Genomic DNA, 24,872 nt, shown 5'->3' on the forward strand with positions numbered 1-24,872 from the left:
AGAACCGGTTGACTTCACAAAAGGCTTCTGGCACGCTACCCTCGGCCGCCACCAACGCCCAGGCTCCGGGCGGACCCATCTCTGCCGCCGTCCGCCTGCCCCACCCTCCAGGCCCGGCTCGGCTGCGGGCGGATTTCAGTCGGATGTAGACCCGGGCGCAGAGGTACCACGGCCAGCCACTACCTGGCTTCCACTTTTGCCAGCCACAGACACTGGGAAGACTTGCGACTTCGGTGTCCAGCAGCCTGTAACGCGACCGCCCATTGGCTCAGCTTAGTACGGCTTGGCCGTGGAGCTTCCAAAGGCCTTAAGGATTGGCTGGAGCTCCAAGAGCCGTGGCCAGTTGGCGGGTAGGATCGCGTTCTAAGGGGCGGGTTCCGCCTGGGCCCCGCCTCCCTCTGCTGCCCTCGTCCTCTGCTGCCGCCTCCGCTCCGCATCCGGTTCGGTCAGCTGGGCGCGCGGAGGTCCCTCGGGGCGTCTGTCTTTATCACCTCCACCGGGTGGGTCTGTCCGGTCTGCGAGGCATCGAAAGGGAGAAGGGGTTTGAGGTCAATTCTGGATTTGGGGATTTTTCAGGAATTTCGGGTTTGCCTAACATTTTTAGAAGAAAAATCCAACGACTTATCTTCATCAGAGTTTCATGAAAGAGTTTAACATCAAGAAAAGCGCAAGGTCTATAATTTTAAAGACCAGGTCTTTAAAGCGAATCCCTTTAGCCTAAAGAAAAACAAAAACAAAAACAAACAAAAAAGAACCTCTAAATTGTTCTTATTTTTCTGATTTGGCTGGAGACAGGTAAAGACCTCGGATCAGGAATTCTCAGCCCTGCATTGGGCGCCACTAGGTTAGCTACATTATAGGGTCCTGGCAGGCAGAGGAATTTGGTCCACGGGAAAGTCCTCACTTTGTGAGTACTTATGGGACTTTCCTGCTACATTCAAATACTAATAAAAATAATGGCTAATGTTACATGCTTGCTAGATAGGGAATGCCTCTCAATCAGTATCTGAAGTAATCCTCCCCAAACCACAGGATGTATTGGTACTATTAGCTCTAAATTATGGATGGGAACACCAGGGCATAGAAAATGCCAAGGTCACCAAGCTAGCCTAAACTCTTACAGTCATTCAGAGATAGGAGTTTACATATGCTTCCTCCAGGGTCTGTCTTTATTCACTAGATTTTAGAGGTTGAGCCAGGAGAGGATAGTATCCACCTTTATGACACACCACTATTATGTCTGGGATTTAACAGGAAGTGTTGATGTTCCTTTTCCAAACTTAGTGTGTTTTATTTGATTTTACAAACGTTTGACTTTGGCTGATTTCAGGATCTTGAAAATCCGCCTTTACTCATTCAAATGTTATCATATTAAAATGTTGTAAATTTTTTTCTTTGATCCCCCAAGCTGTAAAGAGAAATAGGAATAGGAAAGCAGAATCCAGTACTTAAAAACAAAGTCTCCTTTGACTCAGTTTTCCCTAATGGTAAGATGAAGTCTCACTTCTGATAACTTTAGTAATCTTATTTGATATATTGCAGATGGGGGGGGCAGAGGGGAATTGGATAAAGGTGGTCAAAGGTACACACTTTGAGTTATAAGATAAGTAAGTCCTGGGGATGTAATGTACAATGAGATGACTATATTTAACACTGCTGTATGGTATATTTGAAAGTTGCTAAGTAAGAAAGTAGAACTTAAAAGATCTCATGGGGAGAATTTTTTTAATACCTGTATGAGGAGATGGATGTTAACTAAACTTATTGTGGTGATCATTATACAATTTAGGTAAATCAAGTCATTATGCTGTGTATCTTAAACTCATACAGAGCTGTGTGTCAATTATATCTCAATAAAAATGAAATAAAAAAGTCCCAAAGGCATTAGAACACAAGATTCCCTATGATCCTAACTTCCTGGAAACAGTCCTGAGTTTGGGCCTATGTGAAAATAGAGCCTTTTCCCTTACTTATCTCACTCTTTGAACTTGGTGAACAATTTTTGAACACCCAGTAACATAATTTTTCATGTAAATTAGGCTTTTAAAATATTAAGAGGAATGTCCTCTGGTTTCAGTTACTGCCAGAGATTGGTGTGGCAAAAAAAAAAAAAAAAAAAATTGAAAACTGCAAAATGCAAACTCCACTTTCTCTCCTTTTCTCAAAGCGGAGACTTGTGTAATTAGAGTAAAGAAATTATTTCTGCAGTGGCATTCTTTTCCTAGAAAGCTTGAGTCATTATCACCCATGACTGAAGTTTCCCACATTTTCAAAACAGATCTGATTATATTTCAGGTAGCTAGAAATGATTTAGAGCAGGTTTTATATGGTGCTATTACTATTTGTTGTGTTTTTTTTTTTTCTTTTTGCTTGAGTGAAGCAGTATAATAGAGATATAAACATGATATAATAACATAAGAAAGAGTTTGCTTATAGGATTTCAAAAAGGTACACATTGGTTCTTAAAAAGGAAGTAGGGATAAGTTTAAAGGTTGTAATTAAAATCTTTCCAGGGAAACCATAGCATTCAGTGGTAAGATTAAAAACCACATTACTGAAATGTAGCCTGCAGCATTCAACCCATTCAACTGAGTTGAATTTCAATTCTAATGTGCTTGGCAAAGCAGAATTGCAGTGCATTTCATCTTTATAGATACAAAATTGGGGTGCACTATGCTATTAAATGTGTTCTTATTCACTAATATTAGTCATTAATTTTCCAAGTACACTGAGCTCTTGCTGTACTGCTGATGTGCACGGTTTCATTCAATATTCAAAACCTATCAAGTAGGTACTATTCGTGTTCTCTTTTTAGAGATGAGGAAGATGAAGGTCCAAGGGGTTAGAGAGCTTGCCTAAGTGCCAAAGCCAGGGTTTAAATATAGTGCCAAGCGAGAATCTTGGCACTATATTGCTTTCTTTCAGAGGAAGAAATGTTTCCATTGTTCTGTCTATTCTTTTGTAACTACACCAAATACACTCCCGTTTTAGAACGTGACTTCCCCTACACAGATATACTTTTAATAAATAGTATCTTCCAAATCTTAGAGTTGGTTTCCCTTAAAAGGTGGCAGTGAGGAGAAGAAAGTTGGAAATTCTTTTCTGGCATAGTAAAAAGGTGATCCAGTAACCTTCCACTTTACAGGTGGAATTCCCAGTTGGTCCATTGCTAATTCTATCATCGTCAATATAGAGCAGGGATGGGCAAACTAAGGCTAGCAGGCCAAATCCGGTCCACTGCTGGGTTTTGTACAGCCCAAGAGCGAAGAATGGTTTTTACATTTTTAAATGGTTTTTTAAAATCAAGAGAAGAACCATAATTTGTGCCACAGGAAAATTATATGAAATTCACCAAGAGTGAGCCCTCATGAAAATTGTGGACTTTGAGCAATAATGTATCAGTGCAGGCTTGTTGATTGTAAAAATGTATCTCTCTGATGGGGGATGTTGATGGTGGAGGAAGCTGTGTTTGTGTAGGGGTAGTGAGTATATGGGAAATCTCCATATATTCTCAGTTTTGTGGTGAACCTAAAACTACTCTAAAAAAAAGTCTTTTAAAAATATAAAATTGAAATTCAGCATCCATAAATAATGTTTTATTGGAACACAGCTACTCCCGTTCATTTATATATTATCTATGGCTGTTTTCACTCTAAAATGTAGAGGTGAGTCGTTGAGACGAGATGGCTGGAAGCCTCAAGTATTTACTATCTCAACTTTTACAGAAAAGTTTGCCCATCTCTGGTATAGATAAGATTCTGGTTGGAGTCCTGCCCCAGGGGTTGAACTTCCAGGCTTCATAATCCTCCCTCTATCTCTTGTTAGTTGTGAGGTTTTTGATGGGTGACTTGACCTTGCCAACGTCAGCTTAGTCATCTTTTAAAATGAAATTATAGAATTCTAATAGGACTATTTTAAGGATTAAATGAGTGAATATACATAAAGCACCAAATACGTGTAAATAATCATTTATTTTGATTTTAACAATTTCACATTCCTCTTATGGCCCTCCCCTTTAGAATCTGGATATATTTTCTCTCAGCTCTTTGAAATCTGCTTTCTTTATGTGGGGATACATTTGTCTGCCTGGGAGTCATCTGCTTGTCTACCAGAAAATCCCCCATGACATGGTTATGTTTGTTGCTTTCATTTTACCACCCAATTTGTTCTTCTTGATCAAATTAGCTCCAGAACAGTAGTCATCCTATTACTTCATCTGTCTCCCAAAGCACAAAATTGTTAGCTAGCACGTCAATTTATCTTTTCCAACACCAGATGTCTTGCTGACATATATGCATTTTATTTTCAGAGAACATTTATGCAAACATTTTTGCCATTCTCCAATTCTCATAAAGTGACAACTACTCAAAATCACACAAAGTCACTCTGACTTTGCAAAAAATGTAACTGAGTCACTATTCTGAAGATTTTAAAAGATTCTTATTCAGTAGAAAAAAATGTTAACCTATTAACCAAGAATTTCTGAATAGATTGGAATTCCAAAGGCCAGCAGTTACCCATTCATAAGTTACATAATTAGGTTCTGTCATTTTAACAAAGCTATTTAGATTCAGCTAACGTATGAGCAGCTATTATGTGCTATATCTTTTCCAGGACTTATATTCTTTCCTCTTCATACTGTTAACTGCCTTTAGAGGTCAAGACAATAAGTCAGGCTTTAGACTCTTAAAGTTCTTTGACCCCATTAGCTGGTCACTTTGGGCAAATAATTTCATTTTTCTGAGGCTGTTTTCTGTTGTGTAAATTAGGAATAATACTAGCTGCCTGACTGAGTAGTCATGGGAATCAAATAAGGTAGTCGATGGAAATCCTTTACTGTAAGTGGGACATATCATAATTTTCTTTCCTTCTTTACCTGTCAGTCTTATACAATCCATCGACAAACAATTCCCATTTCAACTAAGTTGTGTAAAATTAAAGGAGTTATTTTACCACCTGCTGAATTTCAGGATCTCAGCCTATGAGGGTCTGAGCAAAGGCCAGCTACCTCTTTTATCTAAGATAGATGGAAGAGCCATCCCAGTGGCCCCACATTGCTGGGCTGTTGGCCATGTTTTCCATAGCAATCAGAAAGAGTTTTCTCTGAAATGTATGCTGGGGCTGAATTTGTTTCTGCCTCTAGGTAAATAATGTTTCTATTAATCACCTGTTTTCCGTAGCTGGGGCAAAATCTCACAAATAGGGCCAGAACTAAGGTGAAGCAAGTGTGGGGTCTAGGGCACAAAGTTTAAGGAGGTACTCACTCTCAGGGTTATGCAAGATCTCAACACTAACAAATTTTTCTTCCTTATCTGCTATATGCTGAGGAAATTTGGCTTTACATAAAACAAATCTTACTCATTATAGGGAGGTTGTGTCCCTATAGGGAGATGCAGGAAGAAGGGCTTAGGGCGCGAAAGAAAACATATCATTACCCTGATCAGGTTTTATTAAACGCCTTTGAAGGACATGCTGGAGTTCAAATGCCCATTCTTCAGGGATTTTTTGATGTGGAGGAGAGACCCCACTGAATGCGCTACCCACGTGTTCAAGGCAAGGGGTTACTTTTCAGGGGCTTCTTGCCCACTCCCAACTCTTAGGCTTCCAAGTCGAGGGATGTGCTCTCTTGCTTAAGGTATCCTGGCTCCCGTCCCAAATCACTTCCTCTCTGCCTCCTTCGCCACCCTACAGGCCCCCGCCCCCACCCCTACCCCTGAGCTCAGTCGCTCAAAAATTGAATTTGGGGCAGGAGGGGCGCGCTGGAGCGCGGCTGTCCTCGGAGCCTGCGGCCGCGGCGAGCGTTCCAAGCTTCGCAGACGCTCGGAGATCATGGAGGATGCGACTAGGGCCTTGGGGAAAGGTGAGCCCCCTCGACAGCGGTCCCCGGACTGGGGGCGCCGCGTGGCTGGGAAAGTTGGCTCTGGAGAGGGGGCTGCTCGGCCTTGGCCCCCAGGCCAGCGCGGCGGGGAGGGATTTGAAGGGAGCCTCTGCACAAAAGCCACATACAAATGGGTCTTCTCGGACGGGGAGGTGGTGCGCGCGCAGTTCTCCTGGGGTCCCGGGGAGGCGAGTGAGCCCCTCTCCCGGTGGGCTTACAGGCCCCTGCCTCCTTCTGTCCCCGCACAGGAAGCCTGCCCCCGGGGCCGGTCCCAGAGGGCCTGATCCGCGTCTACAGCATGAGGTTCTGCCCCTACGCGCACAGGACGCGCCTTGTCCTCCGGGCCAAAGGCATCAGGTGAGAAGCCGGAGGCCAGAGCCGCACAGGCGCGCGGGGTGTGCAAAATCCGGGGCGCCCTGCTCAGACTTCAGAGGGGCTCCTTGTGTCCCTTGCTTCTGAGGCAAAGTCAGTAAAGGGTTAGCCAAGGGCGGGCTCTGTAGCGGGCGGTCCTGAACTGCCGAGCTTTCTTCGGAGCCGTGTCTGGGCGTGAAACTTTGAGGACAACTCAGTGCAAGAGCGAGAAGGCTGCGTGCCACCTCGCTGCCGAAGGCCGGGCACGGCGGAGGCTCCCCAGGCCTTCTCGGACTGCTGCAGCCTGCGGGCCCCCGCCCCTTCAGTGCACTTGCACTCACTTTCTTCACGGCGCTTCCCGCCTCCCACATTTTTGTTTCTCCCTCTTTCCTCCACGCTACCCAGCCCCACTTCCACCGCGCCCCCGCCCCCAAGGCTAAATGTAAGTTCTTGAGGGTAGGGCTTTTGTCTCTTTTATTCATGAGCTAGAAGAGAGCCTGGTGCAAGGTAGGTGTTTAAACATATTTTTTGAATGAATGAATGAACAGATAGTTCCAAACAATGACATAGAAAAGAACTTCCGTCAAGAGGCGTCTTGAAGGTTCTGACATCCTTGAGAAATAGGTACATTTTCTTCCAGAAGGAATTTTGTGAAACCAGCACCTGCAGAGGAGGTCTGGATATGGGAGGCAGAGCCACTTTGCTGGAATAGGGACTGGTTGGGGGGGGGGAGGGGGGTGCAGCTAGCCTCAAAGCCAAAGTGAGGCTTTTGACTCTTGGAGAGTCCATCCTTTAAGGGATGACTTCAGAGTGTCAGATTCATGTCAGAGAAATACTAATATAGAGACATTTTAAACAAAACTATGTAATTCTGCTTTGTTGAGTGTATATGGAATGTATTTCCAGATTCTTCCTTATTGCTCAAATCTCCTTGGCCCTAAGGTTACCTATTTTAAAATAACAGTAGCTTGATGTTTTACCCTTCATGACAAACTGGTAGCTTAGGAACCAATGTAAATATTTCTTTAGGGCAGGGTTTCTCAGCGTTGGCACTGTTGACATTTTGGGCCAGGTAGTTCTTGGTTGTGTGTATATGTGTGTTTGGGTTGGGGTGGGGTGCTGCCCTGTGCATTGTTGGACATTTAGCAGCATCCCTGCCCTCTATCCATTAGCTATGACGACCAAAAAATGTCTCCAGACATTGACTTGTGTCCCTGCAGATGGGGCCAGATCACACCCTGTTGAAAACCACTGCTTTAGGATTTAAGACCATCTCCTCGACTGAGCAAAGAACATACTCATTTGTTTCCTTTAATCTTTTAAACATAGGTGAGCACTTCTGGTAACTTTATAGGCTTGAGCCTCTAATAATAATTAATAATGAGAAGAATAAGAGGTTATTGATGCTTATGTACCTAGCACTGTCCTAAGCACTTTAGACATACTCACTTATTCAATCCTCACAACAATGCCAAGAGATGGGTACAATTATTATCCCATTTTACAATTAAGGACACTGAGCACAGAGAAGTTAAGGAATTTGGCCAACATCACAAGCTAGACTGTCCAGACCCCAGGCACTCTGATGCCAGAATTCGAGCTCATAACTGCTGACATTTGCCATATTCTGTTGTGACCTGTTAATGTCAGATGTGTATTTGCAAGCTCTAAAATGCAGGAGACCCTGTAATGCTGTGGTTGAGTGTGTGCGCTCTGAGTCAGACTGCCTGGCTCTCAGCGTGGCTCTGCTGTCTCCTCGAAGTGATAATGGGCAGGAAGTTCAAACTCCTGGAGCCAGGAGTCACAAGGAGCATGTGAGACAAGGCAGAGAAAACATTTAGCACATCTTAACTATGTGAATGAGACAAAGATGTTGCTATGTATTTTTCTCTGGAGAAACTTAAACTTCGGAAAACTTATTGCAAACTTAAATTTTATAAATTGATTGCTTCTGCTTTCGGGGTGAGTGTCTGCCTGCAAAAGCCTCTCATTCTTGTTCTGTCTTGTTTTTCCCTTTGCTTTTTAAGGCATGAAGTTATCAACATTAACCTGAGAAACAAGCCTGAGTGGTACTATACAAAACACCCTTTTGGCCAAATTCCTGTCCTGGAGAACAGTAAATGTCAGTTGATCTACGAATCTGTCATCGCTTGTGAATACCTGGATGATGCTTATCCTGGGAGAAAGCTGTATCCATATGACCCTTATGAGCGGGCTCGCCAAAAGATGTTATTGGAGTTATTCTATAAGGTATATCCAGTTTTTTAAAAAAGTCACATACATACAGTCCATTTTATTTACTATGGGTTTCCCAAATATCAGTTCATTTTTAAAGCTAAATCACTGATCTAATTGTTTTGTTTTAATACTACCTGCATCTTAGGAGGGTAACTAGTATGGAATAATAGTAGGGCTATCACCTCTAATATTAAAGATTAAAGGCTTGACTGATAGGCTTTTTTCTATTTCAACTAGCAGTCTCAAGAGGTATGGATATGGCATGGTTATGATGGTGTGACAGGTAGTAGGAACGTTGAAAGAGCTGAAAACTGGTAGTGTGTTAAAGGGAATATTTCTAAAGTTTCAGGTAAAAAAATGTTGGGGTGTGAAAAAGGTAATGCATGAAAGGGGACTGCCCTTTATGCGGAGCAACAGTGCCAGGAAATGTGAGGAAGAGAGAAAAGGGGGTACCTCTTGATAATCCAAGAAAAAATGATGGGGAAATTTTATGATAGTCCTCTTTTATTTATTAAGATTTTATTTATTTATTTGACAGGGAGAAACACAGCGAGAGAGGGAACACAAGCAGGGGGAGTGGGAGAGGGAGAAGCAGACTCCCCGCTGAGCAGGAAGCCCGATGTGGGGCTCGATCCCAGGACCCTGGGATTATGACCTGAGACGAAGGCAGATGCTTAATGGCTGAGCCATCCTGGCACCCCAATGATAGTTCTCTTTGAAAAGAGATAAAGGAACTCAGGGGCCTCAATGGCTGACATAGCTTGAGCATTTATGCTGTACCAAGTGCTATCCTACCTGCTTTATACAAGTTAACTCATTTAATGCTCACAAGTGCCCTTTAGGGTGGGTACTGTTATTGTATCCATTTTTCAGATGACAGCACTGAGGCTTAGGGAGGTTAAGTGCCCCGCCTCAGATTGTACAGCATGGAGTAGCTGAGCAAGTAAGGAGCACTGGAGAACCGCTTTTAAAGCACCCTGTTTTACCATGGTGTCGTGACAGTGGATTTCTGGAGCCACAGGGATGACCCTCTGAGGAGGTGGGGAGCCTGGATGTGGGTGTTGGCCTGTTAAGTTGGAGTGATGAAGCTCTGGCTGCATTTTTAGGCAGAGCAGAGCACAGAGTTTCCTCAGACTTCTCCACTAAGAACCTGTGTTCTCTGATTAGGTCCCACATTTGACCAAGGAGTGTCTGGTAGCATTGAGATGCGGGAGAGAATGCGCTGATCTGAAGCTTGCCCTGCGTCAGGAATTCTGCAACCTTGAAGAGGTACAAAGAGGGGCCCCTCTCCTGGTCAGATACAGTGGAAGAAGCAATACAGGGTCACTAGCCTGGTCACTCTGACACCCTCTGCTTTCCCAGACTTCTTCTTTCTGCCGGTCTTTGATAAGTTCAGCTACTAGTCATCTAATTTTAACTTGTGGGTGCTTGCCCTCCACTCACCTGCTATAAAATTATTCTTGAAAATGTGGCAAGGAAACAATAGCCAAACTAGGGAAAGAGCCCAGATGTCCATCGACAGATGAATGGATAAAGAAGATGTGGTACACACACACACACACACACACACACACACACAGGAATATTACTCAGCCATCAAAAAAAATGAAACCTTGCCATTTGCAACGATGTGGATGGAACTAGAGGGTATTATGCTAAGTGAAATAACCCAATCAGAGAAAGACAGTTATCATTTGATTTCTCACTCATACGTGGAATTTAAGAAACAAAACATAGGATCATAGGCGAAAGGAGGGAAAAATAAAACAACATGAAATCAGAGAGGGAGACAAACCACAAGAGACTCTTAATCATAGGAAACAGACTGAGGGTTGCTAGAGGGGAGGGGAGTGGGGGATGGGGTAACTGGGTGATGGACATTAAGGAGGGCACGTGATGTAATGAGCACTGAGTGTTTTATAAGACTGATGAATCACTCAACTCTACCTCTGAAACTAATAATATACTATATGTTAATTGAATTTAAATGAAAAAAATAGTGAAAAAAACCATACATAGCAAATTTTCTTTATCCATCACCCATCATAGGACATTTAGGTTGTTTCCATATCTTGGCTAGTGTGCATAATGATTCAATAAACATGAGTGTGCAGATATCTCATTTGAGATAATGATTTCATTTCTTTCAGATAATATATCCAGAAGTGGAGTTGCAGGTTCATATGGGTAGTTCTATTTTTAATTTTTTGACAAATCTCCATAATGTTTTCCATTGTGGCTATACCAGTTTATATTCCTGGTATAAATATATTTATGTCTGAGTTCTCTATTCTGTTCCACTGATCTATGTGTCTGATTTTGTGCCACTACCATACTGTGTTTTTTTAATTCCATTTATTTTTATCTTCTCTAATTAATTTTGAAACTGTAGTTTCAGTGTAAAAAATCTTGCATTTTTATTGTATCTAGTCCTAGATATTTTATTTTTTGATGTTATTTTATATGGGAGTGATTTCTTAATTTTTTTTTTTCAGATTTTCCATTGATAGGGTATGGACATGCAACTAATTTTCACATATTGACTTTGTATCCTGCTCTAATATTTATTGTATATTCTTTAGGTGTTTTTTTTTTCAATATATAAAATCATGTCATTTCCAGAAAAAAAAAGAAAAGAAAAGAAAATCTGGCAAGGAAGGGAGAAAGGCATGTGATGAATTTCTTCCTTTCCCTGAGGTACCGCATTCCTTAAGAAGCTATGCATGGCTTCTGTACTTTCTGCCAATGAAGCTAAGATTTATATTCATTAGGGATTTTATTTGGCTGTTGGTAAAAGGGACCTACCTACTGTAAACTTATTTTATAAAGCTTTATTCTTTTATGCAAAAGAGACAGAGGTAGTGCAGTTCAGGGTTATTTTGATGGCTTTTTTATAGTTACTAGGGACTGAGGATCTTTCTTTCCATCTGTTCTGTCATCTTTAGTACAAGTCTTCCATCCTTAAAATCACAAAACAGCTGCTGGAACTGCAGCCATCACATCCAAGCTCCAGGTTGCAGAAAGGAAAACAGAGAGAAAAAATGGCAAAGGCCAGGCCCCTTTATTCAAAGCCTTTCCCAGGGGGCACCGGGTGACTCGGTTGAGTGTCTGCCTTCAGCTAGGGTCATGATCCCAGGGTGCTGGGATGGAGCCCCACGTTAGGCTCCCTTCTCAGCAGGAAGTCTGCTTCTCCCTCTGCCCCTCCCCCTGCTCGTGCTCTCTCTCTTTTTCTCTCTCAAATGTTAGAATTGTACAGTTGCAGTATTTATAGATGATGAATAATCATCTATAAGAAATGACTCTCAGAAAGAAGAAAAAGAAGCTCTGATTTATACCATTTTCTGATTATAGATGATGGATAATCATCTATAAGAAATGACTCTAAGAAAGAAGAAAAAGAATCTCTGATTTATACCATTTTCTGATTTCAGTGATGTAAATACTCCCACCAAAGGCTGATTTTGACCTACCAATGCTGTGTCTCTAAGCTCAGGGCTGAGAAGAGATGTGATTGGTGATTGGTCAGCTCTGGCACATCACTGAATGACACATTTCCACTTTATCTTCAGTAGCTGAGTCCTAGAAATAACCTGTTAACTAGCCCAGGTTTAGGTAGCTTTCACTGATGGTTTTTAAGGACCTCTGAGTGAGTGAGTATTCAGCATTGTTCTAGCAGATTTGAATGTGGTTTTGTCCCATCATTAGCATGAATTATAAATAAAATATAAGTAATATCAGAATCTGAAACATGCCCATTTAGCTTGAATTATTTGATCCAATCATCTAAATACCAGTATATTGACTCTAGGAGATTCTAGTGAGATAGAAACTTGTCAGAATAATTTTGATAGAGAATGTTCCCTGACTTGTGCAACTCTTTTGCATGGTTTTGTATAATCAGGATTCTGTGAGAGCTGAAAGTGTATTAAATATATGTGGTCTTTCGGAGGGATAAGCAAGTTGAGATACATAATCTTCTGCCATGTTATTCTCAAGCAAAAGGCTCATTTTACCTTTTACAGCCTTAAACCCTGACAGTTTCTTCTTTTGAAGTAAATGCCCTGACTTTAAAATTTTTTCTTAAAAAATAACTTCATCCAAATTAAAGGTTAACTGTGCTTGTTCTATAACCACATTTTTCTGTAATAGGTTCACAATTCTTTGAGGTGCACGACTGCTGTTTTCATGATCAAACCAGCAGCTTCCCTGCTTCCTTTCCTGTTCTGAACATTTTCGTGAGTTTTAAAATGACGGGGAGGCCATTCTGTAACCACGCTTTCTGTTTTCAAACCAACTTTCGAGACTTTACTGAATCAACCTCAGTGGTACTCATCTTTTTAGCTTTATTCTTTTTATAACGTGTGTGATTGATTTCACCATACCAGAATAGCACTTTGAGCCCACCTTCGTTTTTATCTTTGTGGATTTGAATGTGCCAGACTTTTCAGCAATGCTGCTTCTGTTCCTTCTCCTCCTCCTCCTCCTCCTCCTCCTCCTCCTTCTTTTTGCCCGTGCCCTCATTCTAAATGTTTTCATCGTGGAAGCAGTCAGCTCAAGTACAAGGGCAGTGAAAGACAGGATTCGGCCAGATTTCTCTGATGCTTCAGAATTGTGCTCTAAGTCAGTGTTTCTGTGCATAATAATTCTGTATTCTGGCTATTGCTTGAGCTCCTGCTAGTCATCAGCAGAACTCAATAAAAGGGAATGAGAAGGGCAGTAACGTAGATAACTCCGGAGAAACGCTGAGGGAGGGACAACCTGCCTAGTAACTTGAGGCCTTCAGCTTCTGGGGGCCACAGGACACTTGATGTTTTTAATTCTCGGCATTCCCCAACCTGCCTTGTGGTATCTCCACGCAGTTTCCCACCTCGCCCAATTTGATTACGTGCCTTGTGTGTGCCACTGTTTGCATGAGGGCAAATTTGTATAAGCTGTATTTACAACACCCAGGAGCATCTCTAGTTAAATATTTTCTTGATTCAGAATTTCTCCCATAGCCTTAATTTTTAATCTGTCCTTTCTCCTCTCCAGAAAGAATACATTTGTGCCCAGTTAGACCACAGTGTCTTGGTTAAGTTTTGCTATTTCTCTTTTTTAATTTTTATTAACTTCAATAATGAAATTATTTATATGTTGCTTGGTTGCTTCTTGTTTGATGTTACTAGGACAGGAAGGAAAGAAAGTCTATATCTGGCTAACTGTTCACTGAAAATAACTTTCTATAGCCTTTTGTGTATGGCAAATGATTTATAAGCAAAATTTATCTTGGTATCAACTAACTTACCATGTCTACAAACTAAATTCATTGCTACTAGCTATTTTTTATAACAGCTTTATTGACATAATTCACATACCACAAATTCACCCTTTTCACGTGTACAGTTCAGTGGTTTTTAGTATATTTACATAGTTGTGCAACCATCACCACTAGTTAATTCTAGAACATTTCATCATCTTAAAAAGAAATCCCTTAGTCATTAGCACTGGCTTCCCATTTCTTCAAAACCTTCCCAGCCATAGGCAACCACTAATTTACTTTTCGTCTTTATGAATTTACCTGTTCTAGCCATTTCATGTAAATGGAAACATAAAATGTTAGCCTTTCATCACCTTCTTTTACTTAACATAATGTTTTCAAGGTTCATCTTTTATTCCTTATACTGAAAAGTATTGCATTGCATGGATATACCATATTTTGTTTATCCATCAGTTGATGGACACTTGGGTTGTTTCCACTTTTTAGCTACTACAGGTAATGCTGCTGTGAGCATTTATGAGCAAGTTTTTGTATTGGACCTATGTTGTCAATTCTCTGGGGTTTGCTAGCTGATCTAGCCTGTCTACTAATATACCATTTTTAGTTGTAACCACCATCCTTCCACACCAGGGAACTGATTATCCTCTACTGACAGAGGCTGACTGGGTGGTTTTAGTGCTCTTGCTGCTTCAGTAACTTCACCCATTGTCCACTTCTGACAGCTGTTTTCTAGGTAAACTAATATTTGCTGTATTTCTGTTAATAGCCTCCCACTATGCCATCTAGCACCATGTAAATAATAGAATAATGATTATTCCTATTATCTAGAGATTAATTTTACTCTTCTCCAATTGTAAAGAAATACTTGTTCTTTAGAGAGAATTTGGAAAATACAGAAAAATATAGAAATTCAGACAAAAAAATCCATAATCCCACTACCCAGAAACTACTGGTTGGACTTTTTGTTTTGGACATTTGGACATTTTGGACTGTTTGTTTCCTGTCCTTTTCTGCTATGTATATTTTTATGTAGTTAAAATTGTACTGTATATGGAACTAGGTTTCCATTATGATGTAAAGATCTTCCCATGTTTTTATAAACTCTGTAAATACTTGTTTATATGTATTGAGCATTTATTAGAGAAGCATTATTTATGAGGGTGAAAAATTATAAACCTTAACATACATCAGACGGGGAATGGTTAGATAAATTATGTTCATCTTGTGGAATTCTGTACAGCAGCTTAAAATGGATGAGGTAGATCCATGTGTACTGACATGGAAAGATTGCCTAGAAATATTTAAGTGACTTACACAGTAATGCAGATGGCATGATCCCATTTTTGTAGAAGAAAACAAATGTACATATGTGTACATATACATGTAAATAAATGTCCAGAAGAATGCCTAGAGAGATACACCTGGCACTCCTAAGAGAGGCTGCTACTGGGAAAGGGATGAGTACGGGGATAGGAAAGAAAAGTGGGTAAAAGCAGGGATGGGGAAGGGCAGGTCTTTGCCATTTAAACTGCTTTCTATCATTTGATTTTTTTTCAAATAATGAGAATGTGTTTCTGTATTATGTGTGTAATCATTAAAAATAGAAAAAAAATCACTTTCATTCTACATAATTTGCCATGTGTATAAACCGGAGTTATTTTATCCAGCACCCCCATCAGGAATATTTAGATTGTTTCTAGTCATTTACCATTGTGAATGGTGCTGCAAGAAACGGCAGCTTTTTTTTTTTTTTTTTGCATAAAAAACATTTTCTCTATTTGAGAATGTCCTTGGGTCAGATTTCCAGGAATGGAATCACCAGATCAAAGGGTATGAACATTAAGAGGCTTGAGCTGTGTGCCTGCTAAATTGCTTCCCCAAAGCCTTGTGCTGTTTGCCCCTGACCAGGAGTATATAAAAATTCTCTTTGCACGGCCACTTTTCACTGTGGGGAGATTTCATTAAAGAAGATATTTGCCTGCTTTGGAGAGAAGCAGTAGTTTTTCACTGTTGACTTAATTTGTATTTCTTTGATTGCTAGTGAAGTAGAAGATTTTCCCCCCAAGTATGCCACCTCTTTGTGTTTTGTTTCTGAAAATGGTCTGTTACCCATCTATCAAGAGCTTCCTGATTTTCCTTGTTGATTTGTAAAAGTTCCTCTTAATGAGGTCCTTATATATAAAGGATATTTGCCTGTTTTTCAAAAATACTTGTTTTTTATGTTTCTTTTGTTTTTAACTTTTAGTCTGGCTTATCTTATTTATACTTAATAGAAATACAACATTTAGCAATATCGTGCTATATAGGTCTTTCCTGTTGTGATTTCTCCCACAGCTTTTACGAGTAAGAAGTCATCTTACCCGTTAGGGGAAATTAAAAACATCCATTTATATTTTCATCCACCACCCATCACTTTAAAGATATTTGACTTGTCTAGCTTCCCCCTCTACTACTATACACATATATGTTGACAAAAGAAGTAAGTCCATTAAAAGGATTCCAGCATAGAATTTTCAGGATGATGAATGGATAAAGAAGATGTGGTATATATACAATGGAATATTATGCAGCCATCAGAAGGAATGAGATCTTGCCATTTGCAACGACGTGGATGGAACTGGAGGGTATTATGCTGAGCAAAATAAGTCAATCAGAGAAAGACATGTATCATATGACCTCACTGATATGAGGAATTCTTAATCTCAGGAAACAAACTGAGGGTTGCTGGAGTGGGGGGTGGGGTGGGAGGGATAGGGTGGCTGGGTGATAGACAGTGGGGAGGGTATGTGCTATGGTGAGCACTGTGAATTGTGCAAGACTGTTGAATCACAGATCTATACCTCTGAAACAAATAATGCAATATATGTTAAGAAAAAAAAAAAAGAAGATAGCAGGAGGGGAAGAATGAAGGGGGGCAAATTGGAGCGGGAGACAAACCATGAGAGATGATGGACTCTGAAAAACAAACTGAGGGTTCTAGAGGGGAGGAGGGTGGGAGGATGGGTTAGCCTGGTGATGGGTATTAAAGAGGGCACATTCTGCATGGAGCACTGGGTGTTATGCCCAAACAATGAATCATGGAACACTACATCAAAAACTAATGATGTAATGTATGGTGATTAACATAACAATAAAAAATTAAAAAAAAAAAAGAATTTTCAGGATGGTCCTTTAAGCCCCAAAGGTTGACAAATTGCATTCTGAATCTTCATAGGGGACTCTAGGTCATAATTGATGAACAGCAGGAGGGGCGTGTTCTGTTCCAGACTCTACGTCGGAGGCTTCGTTCCAGAGGAGAAATGGTTTTTATATGTACTCCAAGTTTGTTTCTATTACCGTTGGTTCATTTTACAGGGAATCAGTTCATTCTCGTTAGCTCAACCTCAGCTGCACTTCGGTGTAACAGGAACCTGAAATTTGAAATCTTGAGAACCCTCTCTTACTTTTATGGACTCAGGATTTCTGCGCTGGAGTTGAGTACTTTTCTGCTGCTTCTGGAGAAGGGCCTGCCTTGCTCATGTATCGGCAGGTGGTTTTGTGTCCTTTGGGGGTGGGGGGTGGATTCTGCTTCTTAGGAACCGTTTCCATGAAGAAAAAGGTCTTTCCTTGTTCTCCAGCAAGGACAGCCAACGCCTCTGCAAGCCACCGGGCTGTCTGTCCTTGCAGGCAATGGCAGGGTGCAGGGCAGGGACCTCTCAAGGTTAAGCACAGTTAGTGAAGCTGATCCCAAGCTTCACTACCCAGGACTCTAGATGGAAGCTTTTCAGAATGCCTTGTGTGAGGGAGTCTGGGATTTGCTTCTCTTTATGATCTTGCTTCTCTCCCCAAAACCTTACAGATTTCTCTTACCTCCTTCCTTGGTGAACCTCCTGGGGGAGCCACGGCCAGGGCGCCTCACCACCGACGGCCACAAGGGGGAGCCCGACGCGCTTCTTCCTTCCACCGGCTCTCTGGCGCGAACCTCTCTTGGGTCCTCCTGGGGGAGCCCGAGAGGCCCTCGAAGAAGACAAGGGCCTCTTCCCTCCGGGCTTTTTCATGTTCAGGGGGTGGGAATCCTACTGTCTTATTTTACTATTTATCCTAAAATCTGTCAGAGTAGCTAATTGGCTGTAAGCAAGCGACTGAGTTTAAACTGAGAACACAGGAGAACTATTTATTACTAAAGTTGCCTGAAGACGTTATCAATGGAATAGAACAGGAAGGAGAGAATTTTGTAAAAATGTTAGTTTTAGTAATCTCTACCCACAACGTGGGGCTGAACTCACAACCCTGAGATGGAGAGTCCCGTGCTCAGCAGACTGAGCCAGCCAGGCATCCCAGGAGAGAATTTTGATAAGGTTTTTTGTTTGTCTGTTTTTGTTTTTTGTTTGTTTTGTTTGTTAGTTTTTTACCATGATTTGTGTCTCATCTCCCAGTCTGGTAAAGCCCGTTTGAGAGAAAATAGGACTGAGGAGGGAGTTCTTACAGGGAAGCTCACAGCTGGGCCAGCCTTGGCTCCAGAGGGGCAGGGCTTTCCGAGTTTGCCAATTCTCAGCTTTTTGCTGATACTTAAATTTAAAGAACAAAGAATTCACAAGCGACTTGGCGAAGCTGCTGTGATTAGAGTCCTATACTTACATATTTGAAGTTCAGCGACACAAGGGCTGGTTCTTTTTTTTTTTAAAGATTTTATTTATTTATTTATTTGAGACAAAGAGAATGAGAGAGAGAGAGCACAGGAGAGGGGGAGGGTCAGAGGGAGAAGCAGGCTCCCTGCCGAGCAGGGAGCCCGATGTGAGTGAGACTCGATTCAGGGACTCCAGGATCATGACCTGAGCCGAAAGCAGTCGCTTAACCAACTGAGCCACCCAGGCGCCCACAAGGGCTGGTTCTAGTCTGGGAATAAGGAGAATGCTGTTTTTGGCTTAGCTCTGCGCTACCCAGAGAGCTGCTTTAACTCCCTGGGACTGTTTCCTCTCCTGAAAATGAGAGTCTGTGCTTCCACCTGAGAGGCAAGAATCAATCTCACCAGTATGTTTTCCTCTCCCCTTCAGCAGCCAGGAAACTCAAGTCAAATTCAAAACTTTATTTAAGGAACTCTGCAGGACCCCGGGCTTGATATCTTGATGTCATTTTCCTTCCTTGTTTTGACCCTCTGTTCTAACTTCTGTTTTCTCTGATCTTAGCGTTTTATTATTTTCCGTGTTTAATATTTTATGGTACACATTTTTTTTTTTACACTGCATCTCTAATCCCTTGTGTAATGAGCATGGTGTAAATAAATGGTAAAACGGGAGGGGAGTCCCACTAGAGGAGTTCCGGTGACCCCTCCCATACTGATGTTCTGTGATTCTCAAGGGAAAGGCCACTGCACAAGTCTGGAGGGTTATCAGGTTCACATGGAAGGGAGCGCTCCCACTGAGGGTCTTAAAGATTTCAAGAGGGGCACCTGGATGGCTCAGTGGGTTAAGCGTCTGCCTTTGGTTCAGGTCATGATCCCGGGGTCCTGGAATCGAGCCCCGTATCGGGCTCCCTGCTCCACGCTTGTCCCTGTCCTTCTGCCCCGCCCCCTCTGCTTGTGCTCGGTCTCTGGCTTTCTCTCTCTCAAATAAATAAATAAAATCTTAAAACAAAGAAGAAAGTCCGAGGGACTGTGACTGTGTATTTTGGAGTTGGGAGGGGCTGGCAGAGGGTAAGTGAGGTCTCATCCATTCCATGTCTATGCTCATCTTGACTTTTTATTGTACCGTGTACTTTGATAGGGCTTGAATTACTTTGAGTGTTTATATAAGAATTAATTGTATCTATAACATGTATATTAAAGACATACTCCTACTTTGAGTAAATAAAAAGCTTTAAAAGTATATACTAAATAAATATCAATTACTAAGCAGTTATCCATTTTCAAAGTATCACTTTACCAAAGGACCTATCATGGGTTCCAATAAATGTCCATATATGATTTGTTTTGACAAGGACTTTCCCAAGAACACTGATGCTCTGTAAACAGAAGAGCTTTACTTGCTCCAGGGTTGGTTGATTTAGATTTCATTCTGATTTGTGCCCTGAAAGCCAATAATAAGCTGGAGGTATATGTTTTGAAGCCAGTGGTAAAAGCTTGGGTAATTATTATCCATTCGTGAACATAAAGATTTGATGCTCTCTGGAATCCATAAAAACTGAACAATTTGTTCCTTTCTGATGTGAGTCAGATCTGTTTTCCTTATGCCTTAAAATAGCCTCTGTTTTGAGTTTTCATTGGCCAGATTCGGGTGGTTTAGTACCATCCTGTTAGTTTTCTTGAACAAAGTGATGCTACCTAAAAATTTTTCAGACTTCCAGGACACTAGTGGAACTCCCCCAGGCCATATTGGGGGATAATGAAAACTTGGACTTTAGGGCAACAAGATTTGCTTTCTCTTCTGAGAAGGGTGGCAGGTGCGGAATCCCATCGATCTTTTCTGTCAGAGATGCATCTGCCCTCTGTAGATGTAAGCTTTGGACGTCTCTTTGCTTTCTCATTGTAAGAGCTTATGTTTACTCATGCATGATTATGTCACTCCTCACCATAACCTCTGAGGTGGGCACTAACTTACCACCATTGTACAGATGAGAAAGTGAGGCTTAGAGGAGGAGGTAGGTAGGTAAGTTGCCTGGGATTCCATATTGAATAGGAAGTGGAGCCTAGCATAGGACCAGGTTTGCCTGCTCCTGAGCTGACGTTCTTCACTACAACTGTAGACTACATCGGAGAGTTCATAAGCTGGAGTATGGATGATAGAGATAGGAATACAGAAATCCAGATAAAGGATATAGGAATCTGGCTCTCTAGCTAGAGGGAAGTATGTAGTTGATTGAGTTATATGGGTCAAAGAGAGTTGTTTGCTTGATTTAATTAGGTAATTGGCACTATACTTTTCTCTTTGGAAAAGACCTGGCTCAACAATAACCTCTCCTAGGCATTTTTGCTTGGAAAATTTTCAACTACTTTTTTTTTTTTTTTTTACTGTATTTTGGCTATCTGTTTGCTTTACACTTTACAGTATATCTGTCTGGGTAAATCTGTCCCATTTGATAATGAGAAATTCTATTTTAATGTAAAAAGTTGATAGTGTTGAGTGGCCAAAAAGTGTCGACAAGTTCGAAGAGCTCAAATAAAAAAAGAAAATATGATATAAAAACAGTGTTGAGATTTGAGGGAATCCACTAAATAGCATTTGCTCTTTCCTGCGTTAGTTTTGAATCGAGAACTAAGTCTAAAGAGGAAGACATATGGAGACTGTGGTATCCCCTTAATTGTGGATAAAGTGGGTCCTGGAGAATGGGGATCGCAACTGCAGCAAATAGGGTTGCTAACGAGGTCCCCTCCCTCTCAGTCATGGACTGGTGTGGGGCAGGGCCCCTGTCTCCTGGGACTGAGCTCCTCCATGGAAAGCTTAGCACTCGGAGGAACCTGTTCCAGGCTAAGAGGTCGGGGCTACGCTCCTTCTGCCTGGGTTTTCCTCCAGATTCCCTAGTCAGATGAGCCACTCCGTTACTCCAGTGTTGAAAGGGGGGAAGGGCTGAGCGTGGCTGGGAGTTTGGCCCTAACGGAAGTGGAAGAAACCTCAGGAAAAGGGCAGACGCATCGTGTAACAAACTGAAAAGAGTATCAGAGCTTTGGTTCTCCCTTTTTGGGAATCAATTTGATATTTGTATTTAGCATCTCTAAATATGCCAGCAGGTAAGTAAATTAACTTGCTTTTGTTCTGTTTATACTTTTAGATTCTTGGCTATCAGAACACCATCTTTTTTGGTGGAGACTGTATATCCATGATTGATTACCTCTTTTGGCCCTGGTTTGAGCGACTGGATGTATATGGAATCGCCGAGTAAGACCTTTGGCTATGGGGGTTGATTGGGTAACAAACAGAATGGCCAGCCATTCACCGTGGAAATGTAGGGATGTTTAAAGTAGAAGAAATTCCCCGGTGGACTCTGGGAGACCGTGCAGGGTTCCCAGGCAGAACACGGGCTTTGTTCCCATGATGCTCAGAGACGTTGAACTTATGTGGGCACCTGCTCTCCTCCCAGCCAGTCACAGGGTGGGTGCCGGACAATTCTGGTGCTGGGGAACCAGCTCCTGCTGAGAAAGAACTACATCTATACCCTCACAATGTGTGGGCCCGAACCCACCCAGCAGTGCTCTCCTGCATCTCCCACTTTGGCTGTCTCCGAAGGAAGGTCAGATAGAACATATTTAGATATTTTAAACTATGTCTCAACATAAACATGACCAAAACCTGTCTCATCTGGGGATGGAACACCGAACCATGGGCCGGGAACCCTCCCCTCCCAGATTTCCCACTAACCAGTTGTACCATCTTGAGCGAGTCACTTGTATATCCTGGACCTCCATTTCCCGATCCATCTTTGAAAGGGCTCGGTCAGCTCCATTATTTCAAGGTTTGATGATGGTTTTGCTGATTTTTAAAAAGTGTTTTTGGGAACTACTTGTCTTTACTTTTTTCAAACTCCCTACAGTAAAAATCTAAGAATGACAGGGGGGTGTCTTTTTGTGGGTAAACAGTGAAGCACACACACTTTATTTCCCCAGAGCAGGCAGTCCACAGGTATTTTAACGGTGTTGTTTAATGGTGTTGTTAAAAGCAACAACAACTTCTGTAATTCAAAACACACACAACTCTTCCCAAAATAAGATTTTCCTCCTATATATGATCACGATCAGTTGATAATAAGGTAACTAAGATAACTTTACGGCCCAAATAAACCAACCTTTTGTGTCTTGTAACTCTAAAAAGCAATGCATGCCACGTTTCCCGATGGCCTCGCTTTGAGACGAGCTGACGCTTCTTTCCTGTCCTGCAGCTGTTTGAACCACACGCCAGCACTTCGGCTCTGGACAGCGGCCATGAAGCAGGACCCCACAGTGTGTGCTCTTCTCATAGATAAGAACATTTTCTTGGGCTTCTTGAATCTTTATTTTCAGAACAACCCTGATGCCTTTGACTATGGGCTAACTTGCTGAGCCTCAGTCCACCCCTTCACCATCCAGAATTCCCAAGCATGTCGTGACTCTGCATCAGGAATTGTTTTGGTGGGTCAGACAATCTCTGTTCGTTTTCTTTGAGGTTCCCAATAAACGTGGAGACAGAAAATGTATTCTTTCTGATAATCCATTTGTGTGACTCTTCTGGCCCATACCTTCTAACGATTCTCTAGAAATCTCTAGTGCCCAGTGCTAATGTCCAAGCACGTTTGGGAGCCTGGGAGCCTGTGTGCCTCCTGGCTCCTTGGCCTTTGGCCCAGTTTGACCTCCAGATTATTGGTGCTGACGCTGATGTGGGGGTTCAAGGCCTGCCCATCAGTGATGTTCATCACCACAGACTGGCACTGTCCACAACCTCCCTGGTGAGCTGGAAAGCTAGAGAAGAGGAGGAAGAAGAAAACACTCCAGGTCCAAATCCTCTCCATTTGGCACATGAGAGCTGCTGTCCACATGGGCATGCATGAGTGTCATTCACGTTCCCACTTTGGCGTGGGCCTGGGAGACACCGAGGGTCTTATGACTGAAAGAATTCCAAAGCAGGAAATGAAACACCCATTTGTCCGCCCGGACTAATGACGTCAGGATTTTCACCGGTGCTGTCAGGGCTCAGGATGGCTCACAAAATGTTCTACAGCCGACATCCTGCCTTAAAAAAATAAACATGCCCCAAACCCAGTCACAGGCAAAGGTCACTTTGTTGGATTTGCGTCACACACACTTTCAATTTGTCCCAACAAATGCCTCTGGTTGCCGGCTGTGTACCAAGCCCTGGGCCCCGGGGGAAGCCGGTAAGGGCAGGAAGACAGAAATGCAAGAGCCCCTGGTCATTCCACTCATCTTGGTTGAGGTTTGAAACTTAGTGCTTTGGAGATGCTTGTCTTGGCCCCATGTGGCTCTGCCCGGCATTGCTCACCACTGACGGTGACAAAGATCCCAGGAGGGTGGCCGGGGGTGCTGGCAGGTACCCGAGCCTGGAGGCCTCTATCACTTACCCCATAGGAGTGGGATGGGCCTGTCCGATGCCATTTTATCTCAGGGTCTAGGGATCAAAAGCCTGTGATCATTTCAGCTGCGTTCACGCCTCGTCTTTTCTCAGCCTCCCGGCCGGGCGAAAAACCACACAGTGGTGGGAGTAATGTTTTGACTCGTCAGTGCCCACTGAGATGCTGTCTGCAGCCCCTGCCTCTGACTCAGCCCAACTAGCCCAGTTCCTCCCCACGTCTCAGCCCGGCGCGGCCATCTGCTGCCTCTGGGTGGATTTTGACTCATGTAAATAGTTACCCATGTGACTTCAAGCCAGTTGGACAGAAGCAAGCCTGCTTGGTGAGGTGGCCTGGTCGGCCAGAAGAGGCTCCGTGTGCCAGGGGCAGTCTGCTGTGGCAGCTGCTCAGGATGGGGCGCCCCTGAGCCAGTGCAAAGTCTGCGAGTCACATTTTCCTGGGATCTTTGCTGGGCCCCTGTAGCCTCTCATAGGACCTGGGGACTGATCGGTCTCTGGGCGTGTAAATCCTGTGTGCTGGCGAGTATTTGGCGTGAGACCAAGATTGCTGTTGACACAACAAATAATGGCATGTCTTTGGATGACCAAAACCAAAGATGTTCTGTTTGGGGCTCTACATACCAATTTGGAAAGCTTGAAAAACCAGGCTATGCAGGATGAGGAGCGTGCTCGTGGGGAGAGGTTGCAGGCTGGTGGCGCACAGCCCAGTTTGGGATGTGGATGCCTTTCGGCCAGGCGTGCTCTCTGCAGTTTGCCTCGGTCACCTGCACTGCCTTCCATGTCTCTGTCCCAGTCCTTTATGTCACCCGTCTGCCCTGCCGAGGACTCGGTTGTCAACCTCTGGATAAAACTACAAGGATTTAGCCTGGAGACAAGAGGCAATTAAATCATGCTCCATGAGGAGCTTTTAAAATACCGTGTCTTTTATTGCAGGAGAGGGCAGAAGTAATATATCAGGGTTTTAAAAGAAATGCAACAATGAAAAAAAAATAGGAATTTTTCCACCACCTCCTGTTGCAGAGATAACCACTTTTAACAATTGGTATATATCTTATAAAAGCATGTTAAACCTACAGATTCAAGGTGAAAACTGTTCTCTATGTCCCGTGGCGTGGAAAAA

General features: G+C 42.6%; 1 protein-coding gene across 9 annotated transcripts; it reads left to right on the forward strand.

Moving 5' to 3' along the window:
* Positions 1-4: 4 nt before the first annotated feature.
* On the forward strand, positions 5-23,409 carry GSTO2 (glutathione S-transferase omega 2). Of its 9 annotated transcripts, none has more exons than XM_064595246.1 (8): positions 5-163; positions 1,409-1,487; positions 5,692-5,860; positions 6,127-6,235; positions 8,257-8,479; positions 9,635-9,736; positions 21,468-21,574; positions 22,572-23,404. In XM_064595246.1, exons 2-8 carry the CDS (start codon positions 1,485-1,487, stop codon positions 22,729-22,731), a joined length of 873 nt encoding a protein of 290 aa, XP_064451316.1. In that variant the 5' UTR covers positions 5-163; positions 1,409-1,484; the 3' UTR covers positions 22,732-23,404. The 9 variants fall into 9 exon arrangements, with proteins under 9 accessions (XP_064451316.1, XP_064451322.1, XP_045734734.1 ...); XM_064595245.1 differs by lacking the exon at positions 5-163 and adding an exon at positions 211-350; XM_064595252.1 differs by lacking the exon at positions 1,409-1,487 and having other exon boundaries at positions 7-163; positions 5,750-5,860.
* Positions 23,410-24,872: the final 1,463 nt, after the last annotated feature.

Source organism: Mirounga angustirostris, unplaced genomic scaffold (assembly GCF_029215605.1).
Source record: "Mirounga angustirostris isolate CCGP_5_RB_7025 unplaced genomic scaffold, mMirAng1.0.hap1 SCAF_6, whole genome shotgun sequence".
Taxonomy (NCBI): domain Eukaryota; kingdom Metazoa; phylum Chordata; class Mammalia; order Carnivora; family Phocidae; genus Mirounga; species Mirounga angustirostris.

Excerpts from the sequence above, each read along its gene's own strand:
- GSTO2 (XM_064595246.1), top strand. Across the intron at positions 5,861-6,126 it reads GACTAGGGCCTTGGGGAAAG|GAAGCCTGCCCCCGGGGCCG; the intron begins GTGAGCCCCCTC and ends GTCCCCGCACAG. Across the intron at positions 21,575-22,571 it reads GATGTATATGGAATCGCCGA|CTGTTTGAACCACACGCCAG; the intron begins GTAAGACCTTTG and ends CCTGTCCTGCAG.